Source organism: Nycticebus coucang, chromosome 12 (genome assembly GCF_027406575.1).
Source record: "Nycticebus coucang isolate mNycCou1 chromosome 12, mNycCou1.pri, whole genome shotgun sequence".
Taxonomy (NCBI): domain Eukaryota; kingdom Metazoa; phylum Chordata; class Mammalia; order Primates; family Lorisidae; genus Nycticebus; species Nycticebus coucang.
The window spans coordinates 33,187,576-33,210,064 of record NC_069791.1 but is presented as its reverse complement, the minus strand read 5'-3'; the positions used below and the strand labels follow the sequence as shown (position 1 = coordinate 33,210,064).

The 22,489-nt window shown below is 37.3% G+C and overlaps 1 protein-coding gene across 2 annotated transcripts in view; it reads right to left on the bottom strand.

Annotated features, from left to right (window-relative positions):
• The window catches only part of INTS13 (integrator complex subunit 13), a 41,384-nt gene extending 18,900 nt beyond the window's left edge, over positions 1-22,484 (bottom strand). Inside the window, exons 1-11 of one of the 2 annotated variants that reach the window (XM_053556046.1) lie at positions 22,378-22,484; positions 20,661-20,896; positions 17,298-17,372; positions 14,085-14,287; positions 13,593-13,673; positions 11,599-11,689; positions 9,282-9,410; positions 7,684-7,768; positions 3,434-3,523; positions 2,960-3,049; positions 724-902 (exon numbers count right to left, since the gene is read on the bottom strand). In XM_053556046.1, the coding sequence (XP_053412021.1) occupies positions 724-902; positions 2,960-3,049; positions 3,434-3,523; positions 7,684-7,768; positions 9,282-9,410; positions 11,599-11,689; positions 13,593-13,673; positions 14,085-14,287; positions 17,298-17,372; positions 20,661-20,885 (1,248 nt within the window). In that variant the 5' untranslated portion in view covers positions 20,886-20,896; positions 22,378-22,484. The other variant, XM_053556045.1, reaches the window with a different exon arrangement.
• Positions 22,485-22,489: the final 5 nt, after the last annotated feature.

The following is a 22,489-nucleotide window of genomic DNA, read 5'->3' as shown; positions in this document are numbered from 1 at the left end:
ATATGAAAGAGGGGAAAGAGAATGAAAAATTAAAAGTGGAACAAAATTTCTACCAAAAATAGACACAATTTCTTTATATGTTCCTCCCAATAATGTATAAGTTTTATTTTTTTTTATTTTATTTTTTTTGTAGAGACAGAGTCTCACCTTACCGCCTTCAGTAGAGTGCCATGATGTACACAGGACTCACAGCAACCTCTAGCTTTTGGGCTTCCGCGATTCTCCTGCCTCAGCCTCCCAAGCAGCTGGGATTACAGGCGCCCGCCACAACGCCCGGCTATTTTTTGGTTGCAGTTCAGCCGGGGCTGGGTTTGAACCCGCCACCCTCGGTATATGGGGCTGGCGCCTTACTCACTGAGCCACAGGCACCACCCATAATGTATAAGTTTTTTATTTCCAAGTAGTAGCAATGCAAATATTCAAATGTTTCTGCTTGCCATTTAAGTTATTAAATATTAAGTTTACCTAAATTTTAGTTCACATTCTTTCCTGTAATTCCAGTGTGTCACTGCAATTTAAATACTCCTCAGTACATAATGAACACAACTAAGACAACACAGTGATAAATAGACCTCTGAGCAAGTACTGCAGGAAATTAATCTAATTAAAATAATAATCAACTTCTTCCAAATCTTTTCTCACAGATCTTAGCATATACCAGATACTCAATAACTATGTGATGAATGACTGAAAACACAAAACTTATTGATACTAGATTCTTACTGTAATCCGGTAGTCTGTAACTCTTCCTCCACATCCTTCACTAATTGAAGGTGGATCTTCTAGAATGGATCGAGAACTGCTTAGGACATGCAAAAAAATCTCTCCTCCATGGCTACTAAGCATATGACTAATGACTTTGGAACCTGATTTTCGTGGTTGTTCCAGTAAAACAGAACGACCTGTCAAAAGCAAGATTACAGTATGAGTAATGAAATTCAAATAGGCTCTTAGGTATTATCTTAAGATTTATGTCTATATTTTTTCATTTCACTTATTGATCCTTAACTAGTATTGCTAACTTAGTATCTACATTTCAATTCCTAAAAATCTAAATTTGAGCTTGAACTTTGTCTTAGTTACTCCAAGCTTATAAAGTTATACAGACTGTTTCCCAAAACAAGTATAGTATAGTGGTCTCTGGTATAGTATGTTTGGTTATATGGTTCACTGAATTACATATTCAAGGCTGGGCAAATATTCAGTGACTAACGCCTATAGTCCCTCAGGCAGGTGGAATGCCTGAGCTCACAGGTTTGAGACCAGCCTGAGCCAGAGCAAGACCTCTTCTCTAAAAATAGCCAGGTATCGGCGGCGCCTGTGGCTCAGTGAGTAGGGCGCCGGCCCCATATGCCGAGGGTGGTGGGTTCAAACCCAGCCCCGGCCAAACTGCAACAACAACAACAAAAAATAGCCGGGCGTTGTGGCGGGTGCCTATAGTCCCAGCTGCTCGGGAGGCTGAGCAAGAGAATCGCTTAAGCCCAAGAGTTAGAGGTTGCTGTGAGCCGTTTGACGCCACGGCACTCTACCCGAGGGCGGTACAGTGAGACTCTGTCTCTACCAAAAAAAAAAAAAAAACAAACAAACAAAAAAAAAATAGCCAGGTATTATGACAGGCGCCTGTAGTCCCAGCTACTCAGAAGGCTGAGGCAAGAGAATCACTTGAGCCCAAAGAGTTTGAGGTTGCTGTGAGCTGTGACAACACTGCACTCTACCAAGGGTGACAAAGTGAAACTCTGTCTCAAAAAAATAAATAAATAAATAACATATTCACATACAAGTTTTCTCCTGGATATCAAGAAGAAAAGTGAGATGGCTTGGTGCCTGTAGCTCAGAGACTAGGGCACTGGCCACATATACCAAGGCTGGTGGGTTCAAACCCAGCCCAGGACTGCCAAACAACAATGGCAACAACAACAAAAAAATAGCCAAGCATTGTGGTGAGTGCCTGTAGACCTAGCTACTTGGGAGGCTGAGGCAAGAGAATCGCTTAAGCCCAAGAGTTGGAGGTTGCTGTGAGCTGTGATGTCACAGCACTCTGCCGAGAGTGACCTACTGAGACTCTGTCTCCAAAAAAAAAAAAGAAAAAAAGAAAACAAGAGAGAGGCAACTGCTGGATAACGCTCAGGTTAGCAATGCTACAAAACATCTGGGGAGCGGGCACTGCCTTTATTCACTTCAATACCTTCTCATCAGCACTGTAATCATAACTAGTTTCTATTTCACATGCCCAAGCATTCTTTAATCCCAATTTTGCATATGGTGATAATTGAATTGTACTTAAAATGACTCATTAGATCAATGGTTTCAAAACCTAACTGATCAGAATAATTACAAAAAAAACTTTAAAAATTTAGATTTAGTAGAATGGAATACAATTAATTTAGACTGGTAAAAAAAATGTTTACGTAAGGAAACCATGCATTAAAGTCATATGAAAAAATTGTACAGTATAGTATCAAAAACATTACACTTATTTATGATAAAGGTCAAGTGTTCAAAGAGAAATAGGACCATGTATTTTGTAACATAAAATTCAATGGGTCAAGATAAATGGTCTATATTATTCTGGCTTTAAGAAAAATCAATTTAGATTCTAAAGCAGTGGTTCTCAACCTTCCTAATGCCGCGGCTCTTTAATACAGTTCCTGTGAGTAGCGACCCACAGGTTGAGAACCGCTGCTCTAAAGGTAAAAATTTTTAACTAGAAATACTTAAAAATATAGTACATAAAACTTACAGAGATTCAATCTGAAAATCAGATAAAAAAATCATCTTAACTGCAAACCTTAGTAAAACTGTTAAGTAGCTTAGTAAAACTGTTAAAGGCTATTTACAATTACATAAGTTTAAAAGTTTTGGCAAATACATATTGATGAAAATAGCTTTCCAGAGTTAATATTCTCACTAATGATTTCACTTGTAATAATTTTAGTCCAAATCATTAAATTGAACTTACCATTTAGAAGAAAATTAGTAAGGCAGGAGGAAGGTCTACTATTTACATCTACAGGTGAAATTCGATAAGCTCCAGTACAATAGTGTAATTCTGAAATACAAGAAAACACTGATCTGAAAGAATATAAAGGAAAATTAAAAGAAAAACAATAAACTTGTTCATCAAGCCCCCCAAAATAATGAAAAAGAAAAAACTCCAAAATAAATAAACTGGCCAGACGTGGTGGCTCACGCCTGTAATCAGGTGCCTGTAGTCCCAGCTACTTGGAAGCTGAGGCAAGCGAAGCACTTAAGCCCAAGAGTTTGAGGTTGCTGTGAGCTGTCGCCATGGCACTCTACAGAGGGCAACAAAGTGAACTCTGTCTCAAAAATAAATAAATAAATAAATAAATAAATAAATAAAGTGATCACTATGTAATACCTTAAGAACCTTTTAATTTATTCTTTTCTCTTTTAATTATTTTTTAATACCTACCAATGTTATTTGTCCTTGGAGTACACCACTTTAATGTTATCGTTTCTTTAAATGGGCCTTCTCTACTGCTGCCGCCTGAGTGAGTATCGCCTTTAAAAATATATCAGAGATATTACACATCACATCTGACTCCTGAAATAAACTGTACCCCATAAATATGTACAATTGTCATGGGTTAAGTAAAAGAGTAATAAAAGCAAAAAAAGTAATAATAGGGAAAAACTCGGTAAGGAGTAATTAGGACCCTGTATTGTCTTCACAATTTTCTGTAAATCTGAAACTACTGTAAAATTAAAAGTTCATTTAAAAACAACAATAACAAAATACGAGGTCTGATAATTAAGTCTGAGAACTCATTCTAGAAAAAGTGCTACATACATCTTTGCTGAGTATCACTATGGTCACCTTCGAAGTACACCTCTTGGGAGACTATGGACTGAGGCCAGTGCTTAATCCACCCTTCAAAGCCATTTTGGAACTGTTTCTGGAATGACCATCAAAGCTATTATCACACGTGCTCTGACAATTAAGTTCATGAACTTGCCACTGTGCGCTTACATTGGCAGCACTATGCAAACAACTCAGTAAGTTTCATAATCTTCTGTGTTGATGTTGATATGTGGCAGTGTCGTGCTGAGTGGTGTTCATTATTGTTATCTGTTTTTGTGTGCCATATGACAACTCTGATTATCAGTCTAGGAAAAGAGTTCCAAAATTGCTCTGAACAGTGGACTAGGTACAGGTTCAGTGCATGGTTTCCCAAGAGGAGTACTCAGAAGTAACTGTGGTGATAGTTTGCATGAGGTGTGTAACACTTTTTCTAGGATAACCTCATAAAACAACAGCTCTGTGGTCATTAGAATGCAATTGTTAGACCTCAAATATGAGAGAAACATTAACATTAATAAATAGATTTCAAACTTGAAATTATTTAACCAAAACTTCCAAAAGAGTTTAAACTCTGAAAGAGAAAATACATCTAAGAGAACATCTTTTTTATAAAGTCCCCTAGGAAAATGCCAAAGTAGAGGATGGATATAGATATGATTAAAATCAACAAGTAATTTTCCTCCAAATTCCTCACTAATTAATTATTTAGAGGTCATTGTGCTTAAAGTCAGTAGCAAAAATTTTTTAAATTTTGAGCACCTATAACTGCTTCCTACTGCCCACCATCAAATGATAAAGTAACTTTGTTAAGTACTTAGAGACAGCTTATGAAATTTAAAATGTACAACTTAATATACTGAATCCCAATGAGTTTTTTTAGAAGAAACATAAACAAAGGGATCTGGGAAGTAAATATATAAGGAGATATTCATCAAATAATAATGGACAGAAGTACAATTATAAAGCTGATAAAAGTTTTGAAGGAGTTGTATACAGTATATAAATGCTTATACAGAGACTTGACCTACTCTAAGATTCTAGGGAAAGCTTCCTTGAGAAGTGAAGATTGTTCTGAGTTATAAGAGGATACACAGAAATTAAAGAGACAGAGGAAAGAAGAACCAGGCAAAAAGAACAGTAGATGCCAAGACACTATGGCAGGAGAGAGTATAAAAAATAGCAGGTATGCGAGGCTGAAACACAGAATGAAGAGAAGCATATTTTGAAAAGTGAATGGAAAGAAAGGGCTACACAATGCAAGGCCTCCTAAGACATTCAAACAGCTGTCTTTATCCTAAGGCCAAAAGAAAAGCATTGGCAGGTTTTAACTAACAGGAATATGGTCAGGATTAGCACTCTCAAAGTTACTTTAGCTAGAGGGTGAGGAGTGGATATGCCATTTAGGAGGCTACTGTGGGATACTAGGTAAGAAAACAGGCTGGACTGGGAGATGGTAATTGGTACTGGAGATCCAGATGTGGATGTATCTGAAAGATACTTAGTAGCAAAGATGATTCTGACATTTCTGTCTTATATAACTGGATAGAAAACAGGCCAGTCACTGAGGGTGCTACACAAGTATGGGTGGCAAAGCCCTTAAATTGTTTTGGGTATAATGAGTTTTAGTTGCCTCAGAGACATCTGAAAGGTACAGACATGAAGTAGAAGAGAAGGATCTGGAGCTTAGGGAAGGTATCTGGGCTGAAGTGTAAGCCTTCTCAGCAAGACCCAGCTCTACGGTCACCTCCTCAGTGAAGCTGGTCTAACACCTAGAGGCATAATCACATGCAGCCTATTGAAGTTCCCAAAGCACTCTGTTCCTACTGCCCCAAGAGCGTTTTACACATCACTTGCATGTGTACATACCTACAACTATAGTCAACAACTGTTTTAGAGACACATATTGTCTCTAAGAACATTTTAAACAATTTTTGTTCAAAAATAATTATTTTAAACATTGACATCAACTCACAGGTTTCTGACAAGTTCTACATATTGTATTTTCTTTCTTTTTTTTTTTTTTGTAGAGACAGAGTCTCACTTTATGGCCCTCGGTAGAGTGCCGTGGCCTCACCCAGCTCACAGCAACCTCCAACTCCTGGGCACAAGCGATTCTCTTGCCTCAGCCTCCCGAGTAGCTGGACTACAGGCGCCCGCCATAACGCCTGGCTATTTTTTGGTTGCAGTTTTGGCCAGGGCCGGGTTTGAACCTGCCACCCTCGGTATATGGGGCCGGCGCCCTGCTGACTGAGCCACAATATGCCCTACATATTGTATTTTCAAAAACAAACTCTCTACATTCCTTCGTTAAATATTAGTATATCCATTACATAATAGTTTCTCTCTTGTTAGCAATTCACTAGGTTAACTCTAAGAGTTCTTAGATGTGCAACAAATGTTACAATTGGCTCATGATTATACTTCAGAAAAGATGAATTTAGTATGATTAAAGTAACCCATTTAATTCCCTGATAGCATCAACTCACACAGAAACATTCTAAAGGATATAATCAAATGTCAAAGCTTACAGACTTTCAGTCTAGGCATTGTTCCCTTGCACTGGTATTCAGTACCACGAGCCAACCAATTGCGCCACTGGAGCACTCAAGACTTTCAAATGACCTTCAAATCTTAAATTTCAGGATGGAATACAGTATTACAATTCATCTAATCCAGTGACTTTAAACTGTAAGTATGCAAACTGAAGTCTAAAAATAATAAGACTTGCCAACTGGTGACAAAGCTTTAGCTAAAACTCATCTCCTAAGACCATAGTTATCACCCCTAAATCAAGCTGACACAATTGCGGAAATCAGTTTTGGGGATGGGATCAACTAACTGAAATAATTTTTAGAGGAAAAAACCTATTTAAATTTCAGAATTTTTGTCCAGACAAATTGTAAGTCTATCACTCTTTTGAATTTGTTCCTGCTCTTTTCCTTTAGTCATTTGCCCACAGAAGAAAAACTGAGTTTGAACCTCTTGAGTTTAAGAAAGCCATGGCTAACTTTCTCAATATTTGTCAGTTAGCCTAGTCTTTCCCAAAGTTCCACAGAACACTAGTTCCATGGCCATTAATAGGTGATACTGACAGGTACAAATGAAGCAAAGTCAAACAAGTTTGTTTACTGAGGAACTTCTCAGAGCTGTGATGGTAGTACCCCCATCCACTGTTTTGCTTTCTGTGGTTTCAGTTACCTGCAGTCAACCATGGTCCAAAATATTAAATGGAAAATTCCAGAAACAAACAATGCATAGGTTTTTAATTGCATGCTATTTTGAGTAGCATGATGAAATCTCACACTATCTTACTCTTTCCCACCTGGGGCATGAATCATTCCTCTGTTCAGTATAACTGTGCCATACACACTACCCCCTGTTAGTAAGCCTTCTTGGTTATCATATTGACTACGGCAGTATTGTAGTGCTTCTTCTCAAGGTCAATTACAGCCTAACAGTACATCATAATGCCTATGTTGTTCACCTCACTTTGTCGTATCACACAGGCATTTTATCATCTCACATCACCACAAGATGACTGAGTACAATACAATAAGATACCCTGAGAGAAAAAATTCACATAACTTTTATAATATATTGTAAAAATTATTCTATTTTATTAATTTCTTACTGTGCCCAATTTACAAATTTTGTCACATACAAAACACATGTCACTTTTTATATGTACATTACATAGGTACATACATATAAAAAGAAAACATAGCACATACAGAGTTGGGTTCAACACCAACTGAGGTTTCAGTCATCAGACTGGGGATCTTGAAGGTATTCTCCAAGAGTAAGAGCTACTGTAATATGCTTTATATATATATTAGATCTTACTTTCAAATACTTCTTACCACTTTTCAGGAAATCTACATGTGCATCTTTGTGATGAAGTAGTTCCACATCATAATTGGCAGATGTGTTGGCATGTTGTTCTTCCTTGAAGTAAAATTTAAAAAACATTGAAAATAACTTGGTTTTGCTTCAAAATAATAAAATTATTAATTATCCATTTTCTTTAAAATGGAGTTAAATACATTCAACAATAATTAGCTAAAATAATAGGATAATCTATTTAAAGATGCAATAGTTTCCCAACAGTTATATGAACTCTACTTAAAAAGTACTGAGTATGTATAGTAACAAAGTATTTAGTAATTTTCTTGTATCATGTTAGAATTAAGACAGATAACTAATCCAGAAATTCTGGAAATTTTTTTTTTGCTTCACATGTACTGTCTTGTCAATACTTTTTAGACGCAAATACAATGCAATTGAAATAATTTACATAAATTGAAGTGACATAGCTGTTTAAAAGAGGAACTCGCATCTTTAAATACCTACAGTGAATGAGCAAGCACCAATTATATAAAATACCAAATGCAAACTAATAAACAAGTTTAGCAACTTGTTTTTGCTAAATAGAAATTTCAACCTTATCTATTTACCAAAAAAGATGAAGATTGAAGAGTCACACCAGTAGCACACAAACATGGTCAAATTTAATAAGCAAGGCATTTGTTATCCTCAGAGTATTTCTTCTAATCCATAAAGCCATGTATATTATAGTATACTTATGGGGTTATTTTACATGTTAATTGCTCCTGTGTCCAAAAGGTTCTATAGGGTAAGTCTAACCTTTCTAGTGAAGAACAGGCCAATAGTATTAGGAAGAAATTCATAGTAAAGGATTGTATTTTCTCATCCAATTTAGTGATCATGATGCAATAGCAAAAAACCGAAAATGAACCGTAAGAAAGCCAATTTGAATTTTTAGATATAGTGGTTACTTTATAGTTTTAGATATAATCAATACAATTCAATTCAATTCCATTCTATAAAACTCATTTAAAGCTTACAAAAGGATAAGTCTCGTGTTATCCCTTAGACAACTTAACAATAATATAAGGAAAATGAAAGGTAGCAAGAGACTCCTAAGAAAATCCATTCATAAACATAGGACTCACATCTACAGTTTTTCAGCTACAGAGTAATAAACTAATTTAGAACTATGAGCTACTTTCCCCTTATACCTATCAGCTATAAACACATTTATAGTGGGTGGGCAAAAACAGAGATATAGAAAATAAAAGATCTACTAGAATATGCAACGTTAAGTAAAATCTAGTAACAAAGCTCTCAGGAAAAGAATCACAGAAAAATAATTGAAAATAGATATTCTGATGCAAATGAAAATACAATTAGAAAAAATAGCTCATATAACATGTTCTTATTGGATAGAAAAATACAACATTGTGTTCTGTGATCCTTTCTTGTGCATTATCAGGATTTACTGACCTGGTCAAAGACACTGAATGTAGGCTAGCAAAAAACAGAAAATATGGTATGGGAAGAAAAAGTAAAGGTTCAATTAAAATAAATAATATATGTCAAATAAATATTTTAAAAGCAAAGCAGAACTTTCAAAATAGTGGGAAAAAGAACTGCCTACCTTCATTGGAATATTTGTAATGGTTGTTGAAGCCAAGTCAAAATGCTGCTGTACTAAAACATTCAGTTTGGTAGCAAGATGCCGTCCTGCACGAACACTATGAACTTCACTAGTTAAAACAGGGGACAACTGCAGAAAAGTATGAAAGAAAAATAACTCATAAAATACTAACTCACTGTAACCTAGTGCTAAATATTTTTACCACAATTGATAAAAACTAAGCATTTTTACTTTTTAGAATTTGGAAAAAATAAAAAGATCCACAAATTAATCATGATTATTATTTTAGCAACAAATGTTCATACATTCATTCAACATATATTTATTAATCTGAATTTACCATATGCCAGGAACTGTGAGCCACTGGAGAATACAATATATACAAAATACATACAATATATATTTTAATAATTTTTATTTCTATTTATCTATATGCAAAATAGATTTAAAGCAGCCCATACAAATACTGCAGGAAAAAAATTCATGTTGTGGAGAAGACAAAACCCTGCAGATAAAGCTAAAAGAAAGAGCATGAAAGTCACCAGGAACATCTCATTCATCATCAATAAATAAAGCAGCCAAAAGTTATAAGATGATAAAATGTTACTAATTCCAGGATAGTAACATTATAAATAAATTTTCTTCATTATCACAAAGTAAAACCAACATATTGCCACATTTTCCAAGGAGGAAGAAAAAAGTTAATAAAAAAGGGGCTGGCAGGGCATGGTGGCTCACACTTGTAGTCCTAGCACTCCAGGAAGCTGAAGCAGGAGGATTACTTGAGCTCATGAGTTCAAAACCAGTCTGAGCAAGATTGAGACCGTGTCTCTACTAAAAAACAGAAAAACTGCTGGGCACAGTGGCTCATGCTTATAATCCTAGCACTCTGGGAGGCCGAAGCAGGTGGATTGCCTGAGCTCATGATTTCGAGACAAGCCTGAGCAAAAGTGAGACCCTGTCTCTACTAAAATAGAAAAACTGGGGCATGAGAATCACTTATGACCAAGGGTTGGAAGTTGCTATGAGTTATGATGCCACAGTACTCTACCCAGGACAACAGTTGGAGATTGTCTCAATAAATAAACAATCGAACAAAACAAAACAAACAAACAACAGAAAAATTAACTAGGTGAAATGAGGCGCACCTGTAGTCCCAGTTACTAGGGAGGCTAAGGCCAGAGGATCCCTTGAGCCCAGTTTAAGGTTGCAGTGAGCTACAATGAAGACACTGAATTCTAGCTTGGGTAACAGAAAGAGACTCTGTCTCAAAAAAAAAGGTTAGGCGATGGGGGTTTTACACAGGAAACTATCTAAAAGCACAACAATAGTAATAGTGACTTAAAAAGACCACTTAACTACAAAAATTCAGAAACTAAATACTTAACATGTTTATATTAAATAATGCAAAATGAAAAATCAGAATATATACATTTAACTATGTAAATTCATATAGCTGTATTTCCAAAAATAGATCATTGATAGAGAAAACTGTTATGTGAATCCATTCAACAATCAACAGAATCATCTTTTCCTTTAAAATTGTTCCAATCTGGCCAGGCAAGATGTCTCACCCCTATAATCCTAGCACTCTGAGAGGCCAAGGTAGGAGGATAGTTTGAATTCAGGAGTTTGAGACTAGCCTGAGCAAGAGTTGAAAATAGAAAAAACTTAACTGGGCATTGTGGCAGGTGCCTGTAGTCCCAGCTACTTTGGGAGGCTGAGGCAGGAGGATGGGTTGAGCCCACGAGTTTGAGGTTGCTGTTAGTTAGGCTGATGCCATGGCACTCTAACCTGGGGCAACAGAATGAGACTCTGTCTCAAAAAAAAAAAAAAAAGGTTCCAATTTATTTAAGAAGTAAAACCAAGGTTGTAAAGTTAAGTTTTCCTCTCTCTGAACATATAAAATGAACTTCTTTATTACTGAAGTGTATTTCTGTTAAACAACACATTGCTTTTCTAAGCAAACAAGATACTTATAGAATATAAAGTCTTTAAAGTAATTAAAATTTTAGGAACAGTACAAACTGTGTATAGTTTTGAAATGTATTTTATTTAAACAAGCAAATATAAACAGGCAAGTAAAACAGAAGGCACTTTAAAATTTATAATTATGACATAAAGAACCAACTTAGATATTTTCCATATAGTATTTTTATTTTTATTTTTTTTTGCTTTTCCCTCCCCTCTCCAATATAGGTTTACTTTGAAAATGTTTTTACATATTTTCTTGGCAGAAAATATTGGCAATGTGATCATTTCAATGCCATCCTTATTTACTATTTTTAATAACTCACAATACTATTTCTATACTCACCTCTTTTTTAGGTCGATCGGATACAAGGCTGTCTTCACCAACTGGGTAGGTATGGATCAGGACCAACTCACATTTTTGAATCTGCATAAGACTTAAAGAGAAACTTTTCATTTAAAATGTTAGAATACATAGTACATAAAGAATTCACACAGATAAACTATTCACAGTGTATCATGACAATCAGATATTACTGTTAACACAAAAGCTAAGTTTTATATAAAGTATATTATTATACTTTTATAAACAGTATGTATATTTATACAAATGCAAAAATAAATTCTCTATGTTTGAAGGATAGAGGGAAAATTCTTACAATTATTATTGTCAATAGATAACTGCCAGAGAGAAAATGAGTATGTTATTACATTAATTTCTCTTGTACTAATGTTTTTTAGTGACAAAAATCTAACCATTACCTATGACTGGTTAAAATTTTTCCCAACTTTTTGTTTTGAAATGTCCAGACTTAGAAAAGTTGAACAAAAAGTACTCTTCAATGAACTATATCCTTGACCTACATTCACTGTTAGCTGCGTCTACTTCTCCACATACTACATCTGAATAGATGTATGCTTTTTGTTATTTGAGAGTAAGCAACAGAGGGCATGACATTCCTAACTTTAGCATTCTGCTCCTAAGTTAGAATACTCCTACTTAGAATAACATTACCCCACCTAAGACAGTTAATAATTGCTCTATCTAAAATAATCTGCATTGAAGTTGTCCCAAACATGTCTTTACTAGCTATAACACAGTAAGAATTACACATATTGGTTTTTACTCCCAGTTCCTGGCACAGAGCTCCTAAAACTTTTAATTTCCTAACTGAAAAGGGTTCTAAGGAGCATCTTTTGCTCGAATATTTGGTCTCTGACCCCAGTTCTTGACATATCACTCTTAAATCCCTTGGAATTCCCTGGATGATAGGAGCAACTTTTGCTCTAATGAGGTAACTCTTAGTGGGATCCTGGATAGCTCCTAGATGAAGGCTAGTCCTGAAAGATCAAGCAATGATCAGAAAATCAGAGCTCTCATCCTCTGGGAAGGGGAGAGGAGCTGGAGATTGAATTAATAATCAATCAGGCCTACAAGAAGCCTCTATAAATTCCCTAAAGTTTGGGGCTTGGAGAGCTTCTGGGTTGGTAAACGCTGGGAGGGTAGCACACCCCAACTCCATGGGAATAGAAGCTCCTCACTTGGGACTCTTCTAGACCTCACCACATGTAACTCTTCACCTGGCTGTGCATCTGTACCCTTTCCCAAATGAGTACGCTTGAATATTTCTGAGTTCTGTGAGCCATCATACCGAATTATTAAAAGTGAGTGGGGGTCATGGGAACACCCATTAACAGCCAAGGTGGACAGAACCACGGACCCACGCTACTTGAGACTGGTGTCAGAAGTAGGGTGTAATCTTGAGGGACTAATCCCTTAACTTGTGGGGTCTACACTAACTCCAACAAGTTAAGTGTCATAATTAAACTGTAGGACACCCAGCTGTATTCAGAGAGTTGATAAACTGGTTAGTACAGGGAAAAAAACCCACACTTTTGGTCACATATAAGTACCGGTGTGAATGTAGAGAGAAAAAAAGTGTTTTCCTTTCAGCAGTTTTTTTTTTCTTTTTAAGAAGTGCACACAAACACTTAGTTGTTTAGATTTGCATTATTACTCAATAATGCTACCAACAATTTGCACATATTACAAGTTTGCAACAAAGACTATGAGAATGAACACCAATACAAACATGCATTATAAATTTATATTTTATCTCTCTGATAACCTTTCCTATGGAGAAAAATAAAATTCTAAAGTGAAAAGAAAGGGGAAAAAAAACGTTCTGATCAAATGTACACTTTTTAACTTATTTGTTGAGTTAGTAAAGAATTCAAGGAAATGCTACCAATGACTTTAAAACTATTGGGAATAATTATAATGAAATACATATAATGATGAAAATGAACATATCTGCTTCACTTATGAATTATACTCACTGATCTGAATTTGCAGCAAGTTTGTTATGTTCATGAATTGTTTCCTGGACACAGTCTTCAAGCATTCGCACATGACTATCACTAGGACATAAAAAAGAAATAGCAAACTTGAAGGAATAAACAGTAAGAGAAAAAATTAAAAACACTATTCAGCTATATTATCTTGTTATCAACATTAAAAGTTATGTCAATAAAGACTGTTTTTAATGTGTTCGTTCTTAACATCAAATGACTAGCTATAAAAGAAGTGAGAAAAAAAGTCAAACTGAACTACGTCATAACAATCAAAATAGTTTTCACTGAGATGAGTCTTCATTCTAGAAATGGATAAATATAGCCTCAATAAGAAAAGGCAAAGAAAGAAAAAAGAAAGCAGAAAGGCCACTGGCAATATGTTTTAATGTTAGTATATTGGCCATACTTTTTTAAATAAAAACTTAAATAGGACATTAAAATCCCCTCAGTGAAGAACTACTGTGATTAACCTCTTACCTTTTTGCATTAGTAATGCAGATTATTCGTCCTCTATTTCCAACACGTTCTGCATTCTCCATGAGTAGAGTACGAGCCTCATGTTGGTATTCAGTAATTTTGCAGAGGGTTTCCACTGCTGCAACAAGACCATGAAGAATACTGCAGCACTCTGGATCTGCCCGAGGATTAGGAGGCCCAACAGCAGCTAATGCTGCCATTAGCTAAGTAAAAGGGAAAACAATTATGCTGACAAGAGTATATGCAAGACAGACACAAAACATCACAAGCAAACTACAGACCAATGTATCCTACATACACATGCATACAAACATCCTTAACAAAATATTAGCCAAATATATAGCAACATATAAAAAAGAATTACATGTATACACCATGATCACATAGAATTTATCCCAGGAATGCAAAGTATATTTAATATCCAAAAATTATTATACTACGTAATATATCATGTTGATAAAATAAAAACCACATGATCATCTCCATAAACATAGAAACAGCATTTAACAAAAAAAAAGGAATAAAAAAACCACTCAAGGCTGGGAGTGCTGGCTCATGTCTGTAATCCAGTACTCTGGAAGGCCAAGGCGGGTGGATCACTTGAGCTCAGGAGTTTGAGACTGAGCAAGAGCAAGACCCTATCCCTGAAACTAGCTGGGCATCGTGGCGGGTGCCCACAGTCTCAGCTACTTGGGAGGCTAAGACAAGAGGATCGCTTGAGCCCAAGAGTTTGAGGTTGCTGTGAGCTATGACAGCACAGCACTCAAGGGAAGGGAAGCGGAAGGGAGGGGAGGGGAAGGAAGGGAAGGGAGAAAAAAACACTCAATTTATTTAGAACAGAAGAGAACTTCCTCAAGCAGATAAAGGGCACCTATGAAAAACCCACAGATAACATTATACTTAAAACTGAAAGACTGGATACATTCTCCCTAATATCAAAAACAAAGATGTCCACTCTCACTACTTCTATGCAAAACTATACTGGATATTCTAGTTGGGGCAATTAGGAAAGAAAAAGACATATATAGAATCTAGATTAGAAAGGAAGTATAATCTAGATTAGAAAAAAAGTGGTAAAACTATCTCTATGGTGCAAAAGCCATGACCTATATAGAATATCTTAAGGAATCTTCTAAAAAAGCTACCAGAACTAATAAACAAGTTCAGCAAAGTTGTAAGATATAAGATCTATCCATAAAAACACCAATACTTGTATTTCTTTTTTTTTTTTTTTGAGACAGAGTTTTATCATGTTGCCCTCGGTAGAGTGCCATGGTATCACAGCTCACAGCTCAAAGTCTTGGGCTTAAGCGATTCTCTTGCCTCAGCATCTCAAGTAGCTGGGACTATAGGCGCCCAGCACAATGCACATCTATTTTTTGGTTGCAGTTATTTAGCTTGACTAAGTAGTTGATAGCATGCAGGCAGAGAATGAAAGAGGTGCTCTGGAGACCCTGAACAGTCCTAGAGAAATGATCTGGCATCTCTGACATTCAGAGTTCCCCAGTGAAAACAACTGTCTTAAACCACAGTGGAATCCAGAGTAATGCTGATCCCACAACATGTAGATTTTCTAATCTGCTGTTTAGTGCCTTGCTTTTAAATAAGATTGCATAGCTATAATATCATCATGCATTTAAGAAAAGCCTCAACAGGAAAAGAACTCTGAAAACACAGAGGGAACAAATTGTTTATAGTTAATACCTTAGGTAGAAAAATGTATACCCATAAAACAAGAAAAGAGTGTGACAAAAATGAACATAATTAGTAAGTAAAACTTCTCGTAAACTAAAAGTACAATCAAATAAACGGTTCTACATGTTTAAGGGTTAAAAGTAGAGTAACAATGAAATGATCAGTGAGAAAAATAAGGAATTTAACCCAGGAGAGCCAATATCACACTTAAAGATACTCCAGAAAGACACAGAACACAGAGATAACATCATCAGAGAAACAATATAGGGAAATTTTCCTGAACTGAAGAATATTAGGCCTAGCACAATTAGATAAACAAAAAGATCATCAGTGTAACTGGCTTATTGTACCCTCAATGAATCCCCAACAATAAAAAAAAAAAAAAAAACAAAAAGATCAACATCAACTTTTATCACTGAGAAACTTAAAATATGAAGGAGGAAAGAAAAGAATCTAAAAGATTTAGGGAATAATTATGAAGGAAAATTAAACTGGACCTCTTGACAACATGGGATGGTGTACCATAGTGGCGTATGTAATGTCTCAAAATTTTGAGGAAAAAGTTACCTCCAACGTGGAAAAAATTCTATCAGGTAATATGATGATGACAACAGGGTAACTTTTGGGAATTCCAGAGGTTACACTCTATACCAAAACATCACATAAAGAAAAAAGAGAAAAAAATGGGATCTGAAAAATAAGGAGGAAAGTGACAGCAGTGAAGTGGGCTTAAAAAGCAGTTAATTCTACCGCAGCAAGAGACTGTGCTCCAGAAGTTCTTCAGAAAGTAAAAACAAAACAAAAATCAAATTACTATATTACCTATGCATTTATAATAAAAATATTGGACAATTTTGTAGAGACATGAGGAAAAGTGGCAACAAATATTCAGAAAACTAAGAAATAAAGAAAAAAGGTAATGATAAATTTTAGGAATAAACAAAAAGTTACACAAGGTAATAATCACATATTACTATTTGGCTTAGCAGTGACTAGCACCTCATGTAGACACTATCATGCAAACACGGAATTGTGAACTAACTCCAAATTCTGATATAACACTACTGAGAAAATAAAGGAGGCAAGCATAGAGGCATGGGGGGAAAACATGAAAAAGGTATCCTCATTGGCAATAATCTACTAATAGATTATGTTTAAATTGAGAAGTCAAGAAATAGGAGTTATAGTATGTTATTTAGAAACATGGTAGTAGGGCGGTGCCTGTGGCTCAAGGAGTAGGGCGCCGGTCCCATATGCCAGAGGTGGCGGGTTCAAACCCAGCCCCGGCCCAAAAAAAAAAAAAAAAAGAAATATGGTAATAAATACCAGAACAGTTAAAGAATTGGAAAGTTTGCTGGGGGGCAGGACAGGAGTAGTGAAAGACTGGAATGAAGATAGGTGTTTCTCTTTTAGTATCACTTGGCATTTTAAAACTATATGCAAATATTATAGTGATTAAAAAAATTACCACATTTAGTTAACTTTAAAAAATGGCCAAATATCAAAATTTAACCATACCTCCTGCAAATTTTGGTCTTCTTGAGTCCAAGAATTTAAAACGTGTGCTCCAGAGTCACTCACAATAAAATTTACCTAATAGATTTGAAAGAAACAATCAGTATTCAACTTTAATTTCACTCAATCATCATATCATCATTTTTTAAAATATGAAATTTCTAACACTGGTTTGATTAATTCATTCATTCTATAGTTACAGCAGTGGTTCTCAACTTTCCTAATGCCGCGACCCTTTAACACAGTTCCTCATGTTGTGGTGACCCCCAACCATAAAATTATTTTCGTTGCTACTTCATAACTGTAATTTTGCTACCGTTATGAATTGCAATGTAAATATCTGATATGCAGGATGTATTTAGGCGACCCCTGTGAAAGGGTCATTCAACCCCCAAAGGGGTCACAACCCACAGGTTGAGAATCGCTGAGTTATAGAATACCTGCCAGAAGCAGTGGCTCATGCCTGTAATCCTAGCACTCTGGAAGGCTGAGGGCGGTGAATTGCTTGAGCTCATGAGTTCAATACCAGCCTGAGCAAAAGTGAGACCCTGTCTCTACTAAAAATAGAAAACCTGAGGCTCCGTACCTATAGCACAGTGGTTACTACACCAGCCACATACACGGAGGCTGGTGGGTTTGAACCCAGCCTGGGCCAGCTAAACGACGACAACTGCAACAAAAAATAGCCAGGCCTTGTGGCAGGCGCCTGTAGTCCCAGCCACTTGGGAGGCTGAGGCAAGAGAATTGCTTAAGCCCAAGAGTTTGAGGTTGCTGTGAGCTGTGATGCTGTGGCACTCTACCTGGGGTGACATAATGTGGCTCAGTCCATAGGGCGCCAGCCCCATATACCGAGGGTGGCGGGTTCAAACCCGACCCCGGCCAAACTGCAACCAAAAAAAAAATAGCCGGGCGTTGTGGCGGGCGCCTGTAGTCCCAGCTACTCGGGAGGCTGAGGCAAGAGAATCGCTTAAGCCCAGGAGTTGGAGGTTGCTGTGAGCCGTGTGAGGCCACGGCACTCTACCGAGGGCCATAAAGTGAGACTCTGTCTCTACAAAAAAAAAAAAAAAAAAAGAGACTCTGTCTCAAAAAAAAGAGAAACTGAGGCAAGAGGATTGCTTGAGCCCAAGAGTTGGAGGTTGCTGTGAGGTATAACGCACCACAGCACCCTACCCAGGGCAACAGCTTGAGACTCTGTCTCAAAAAAAAAAAAACAAAAAACCTAACACACGCCAGGTGCGACTCTTGGCCCTGGGGATACGGGAATACAGTGATGAATAAAACACATCTGTGATTCACAATGTGGGAAAAGTCAGGGGTGGGAAGTATACTAAGACAGAGGGCACTGCAAGGGAGAATACAAACAAATGAACAAGATAATTTCAGAGAGTGATAGAGGCTATAAAGAATAAACTGGTTAGCTACTTCAGATTAAGAGGTCAGAAAAGGGCTTTCTATAGAAGCAGCAACTGAGGGGAATCCAAAATGACTAAGAGAAACCAACCATTGTATAAACCAGGGATAGACAATTCCAGGTACAGCAAACATAAAATGCAAAGGTCTCCACCTTAAAAGTCACAGAGAGGGATAGGAGATGAGCTCAGAGAAACAGGCACTGAAAATCAAAATAATGAATCTGAAATTTATGTTTTAAAATAAAATGCAAATTAAAATTAGGTAAGATAAGGATGACAAGGAACATATTAGGCCTGTAATCCTAGCACTCTGGGAGGCTAAGGTGAGTGGATCCCTTGAGCTCAGGAGTTTAAGACCAGCCTGAGCAAGACCGAGACCCCCATCTCTAATAAAAACAGAAAAGCTAGCCAGGCTTTGTGGCAGGTGCCTATAGTCCCAGCTACTTGGGAGGTTGAGGTAAGAGGACTACTTGAGCCTAGGAGTTTGAGGTTGCTGTGAGCTATGACTATACCACATTCAACCCCAGACTCGACAGAGTAAGACTCTTGTCTAAAAAAAATAATAATTAAAAAAAATCTAATACATGAACTTTTCCCCTACATATCTATGAAATACTAATTTTCCTTCCCAACAAAAAAGTATTGGTCTTCTCTCCTAAAGCTTATGTAACAAAGAACTATTTTACTAACCACTAAACTTAAATTATCTATTTTAAATCCCAAAGGAAAAACGGGTTATGCTTACATGGGAAGAAACTGAGGCTTGGAGAGATCAGAAAATCACAAAGATCAAAGTCACACCACTGGCAACTAATGATGCCAGGATTTGTACTAAAGCCTCCACTCTTAACTCACTATGTTAAATTTCGTCCCCATTATGTATTTTTTCTTTTACATATTATGCATAAAAATTTAAAGACTTATTTTAATTTGGAATATGTCTGAATGTATAATATTAGATTCTCTTCACTGTTTCTGTCCTACCTTTGGCACTCAAAGAAATTAGCTAAGTCTCAGCCTATGCTGCTCCAAGTAAGACAGAAAGCAAATCATCCACTTAGCACTAACCAAATGCTATTCCCAGAACAAGACATTTAAGATAGTTTGATAAAGTGGCAGGCACTGGCTTACAACTGTAGGTGGATTCTTTGACCTCAGGAGTTCCAGGGCAGCCTGACCAAGAGCAGGACCTCATTGCTACTAAAAATAGAAAAACTAGCTGGGCATTGTGGCTGATGCCTATAGTCCCAGCTACTTAGGAGGCTAAGGCAAGAGAATTGCTCAAGCCCAACTCCAAGGTTGCTATGAGCTATGATGATGCCATGGCACTCTACTCAGGGTGATGGAGTAGACTCTGTCTCAAAAAAAGAAAAAAAAAAAAAATGGGCCAGGTGTGGTGGCTCACCTGGGTGGACTGCCTGAGTTCACAGGTTCGAGACCAGCCTGAGCCAGAGTGAGACCTTGTCCCTGAAAATAGTCAGGGGTTGTGGCGGGTGCCTGTAGTCCTAGCTACTTGGGAGGCTAAGGCAAGAGAATCACTTAAGCCCAGGAGTTTGAGGTTGCTGTGAGCTTAAACAACATGGCACTCTACCTTCTACCATGGGTGACAAAGTGAGACTCTGACTCAAAAAAAAAAAAAAAAGATAACTTTAATACTTGAAATTGCTATCATCCATTTCTGTCTTATTGGTAAATAATTTTCACTTAGCATTCTTCAAAGCATTTCTTTCTAATATGGCCATATTCTATAGCAGCAAACAGCCAGCCTGTTAACTGCTATTAATATTGGCCCCAATTAAATATTCATAATATATTAATCTCAAAGGTCAGTTTTATGTACATTTTAAAGTAGTAAACAGTTATAAATCTAACCTATCGCAAATTCATGTTAAAATTGCATTTGTGCAGTTAAGTACAACCTCAAAACCATGATTTTGTTTTACTTCATACTCACCAGCTTTTTGAAAGGAAATATGTCATACATTATTCTACAATACTCCATGGAAGATTCTACTGAGCAAGTCCACAATGATTTAGATATAGGGGCCAAAGGAATGATTCCTTGAGTCCTATTCTTCCCCAGCATGTCAAACTCGACATGCTGTCTGCATGATTCTGCCATGTAAGGGCAGTGATCCACAACAAACACGGTTTTATGAGATTCAGAAAAAATCTTCATGTTGTTTTAACCTGGAAGGGGAAAAACATATTAGTCAAATGTTTATACATAACATTTACTATCTTAAATTATTTCTATTTTCTCAAGAAGATTGTCTTTTCAGTAAGATTTGGTAGGGAACATGAATAGTATATTCAAAGCAATGTATGCGACAGGATTTAATGGGCTCACAACCAAAAAGTAACTTGTACAAATTTAAGGAATGAACTACTGTATACTAGGGTGTCACTCTACCAGACACGGGCAAAATATACTCCATAGTGTTTTCTTGTTTTTTGAATGAACTTAAAACCGTTAGAAGAAAACATTTTTACATACATTGTATCTGATTCTCTTACATTCACCAAACGTAACAGATGGCAAATATTCTTCAAATACACTTTTGATAATTCTTGCTAATTAACATGAATCACATATCAATCAACCCCCAAGCCAGCATTTTTGGGCTTTCCTCCATAAAAACCTTTCAAGACCTCTCAAAAAGGAGGATGGGGGCTGGGAAAAATCGCAAAAGGAAAGGCCAATACACGATAAACATTTCTTGAGGTAACTACATATCGGGTTCTTGCATTAGGATAAAACCCCCAAATTCCCTCTCCCTCTTTGCTTTTCAAACACCACAGGAATTTACCATGTAGACCAGAAAAAGTTAGTTGCTACCATCACACTGGTGCAGAAGAAGTACTTTTAAAACTTTCTCTTATAAAAACAGAGCATATGGTAGTCTCTTGCTTCGCTAATAAAATCTTATACTGAATAGACAATCCACATTTGAAAAGCACATGGTAAGCAGAGCAAAAGTGTTCATCAAAACGAACTATGTACAATCCAGCTATTTTCTTTTGCTTTCAAACTCCTCTTCCCTTCATGCAAAACTCTCTTTGAGAAACCTTCGAGAGTCTAGAAACTAGACACTTCGCTGGAGGGTGAGGGGTGGAAAGTACAAGGTGAGTGGACAGGGAAGACCTCAGGATCGAGGTTCGCTTACTTTCGTGCCTGGTCCTGCAGTGAAAACGAACAGAAGCTATGAACCACAGCCTCTCTGGAAAGGGCTGCTGGCTGGGTGGGGAGAGTCAGAGCACAGTCAGGAGTGTCTGGCGGCATAGACCGCGGACTATGCTTTCCCCACTCATCTAGCACACCGGTCCTTCCCAGGCTTCCTAAATACAGGAGCGCGCGCGTGCGCGTGCACACACTCACATACTCGGCCTCGCGCGTGCGCAAAGCATTCTTCCACAGCACCCCCCCCCCTCCCCCCAGCACCCTTCCTCCCTCAGAGGGCCAGACGCCCAAGTCGCCGAACAGGAAGAGGGCGGGGCCAAGGAGAAAAAAATGCCTCCACCCCTCGAGCTTTTCTATCAGCTAATTTTCCCAGTCACCCGTTTGGGAAGAATGATCTGGGCAACCTAAAAGCCTCCCCAACAGCGAAGTACCAACCACAGCGCCGGCTAAACTAGCCACGGGCCCCTAAGCGTAGACGGGGCCCACCCACCCGAGCTCCCTTTCTTGGTCTCTCCACCCAGGCCGGTTTCCCTCGGAAAAACTCGCGAGATTTTGTGAGAGGCCGAGCGAAAGCCGGGGTGTGGATAAGAGGGAGGGACATA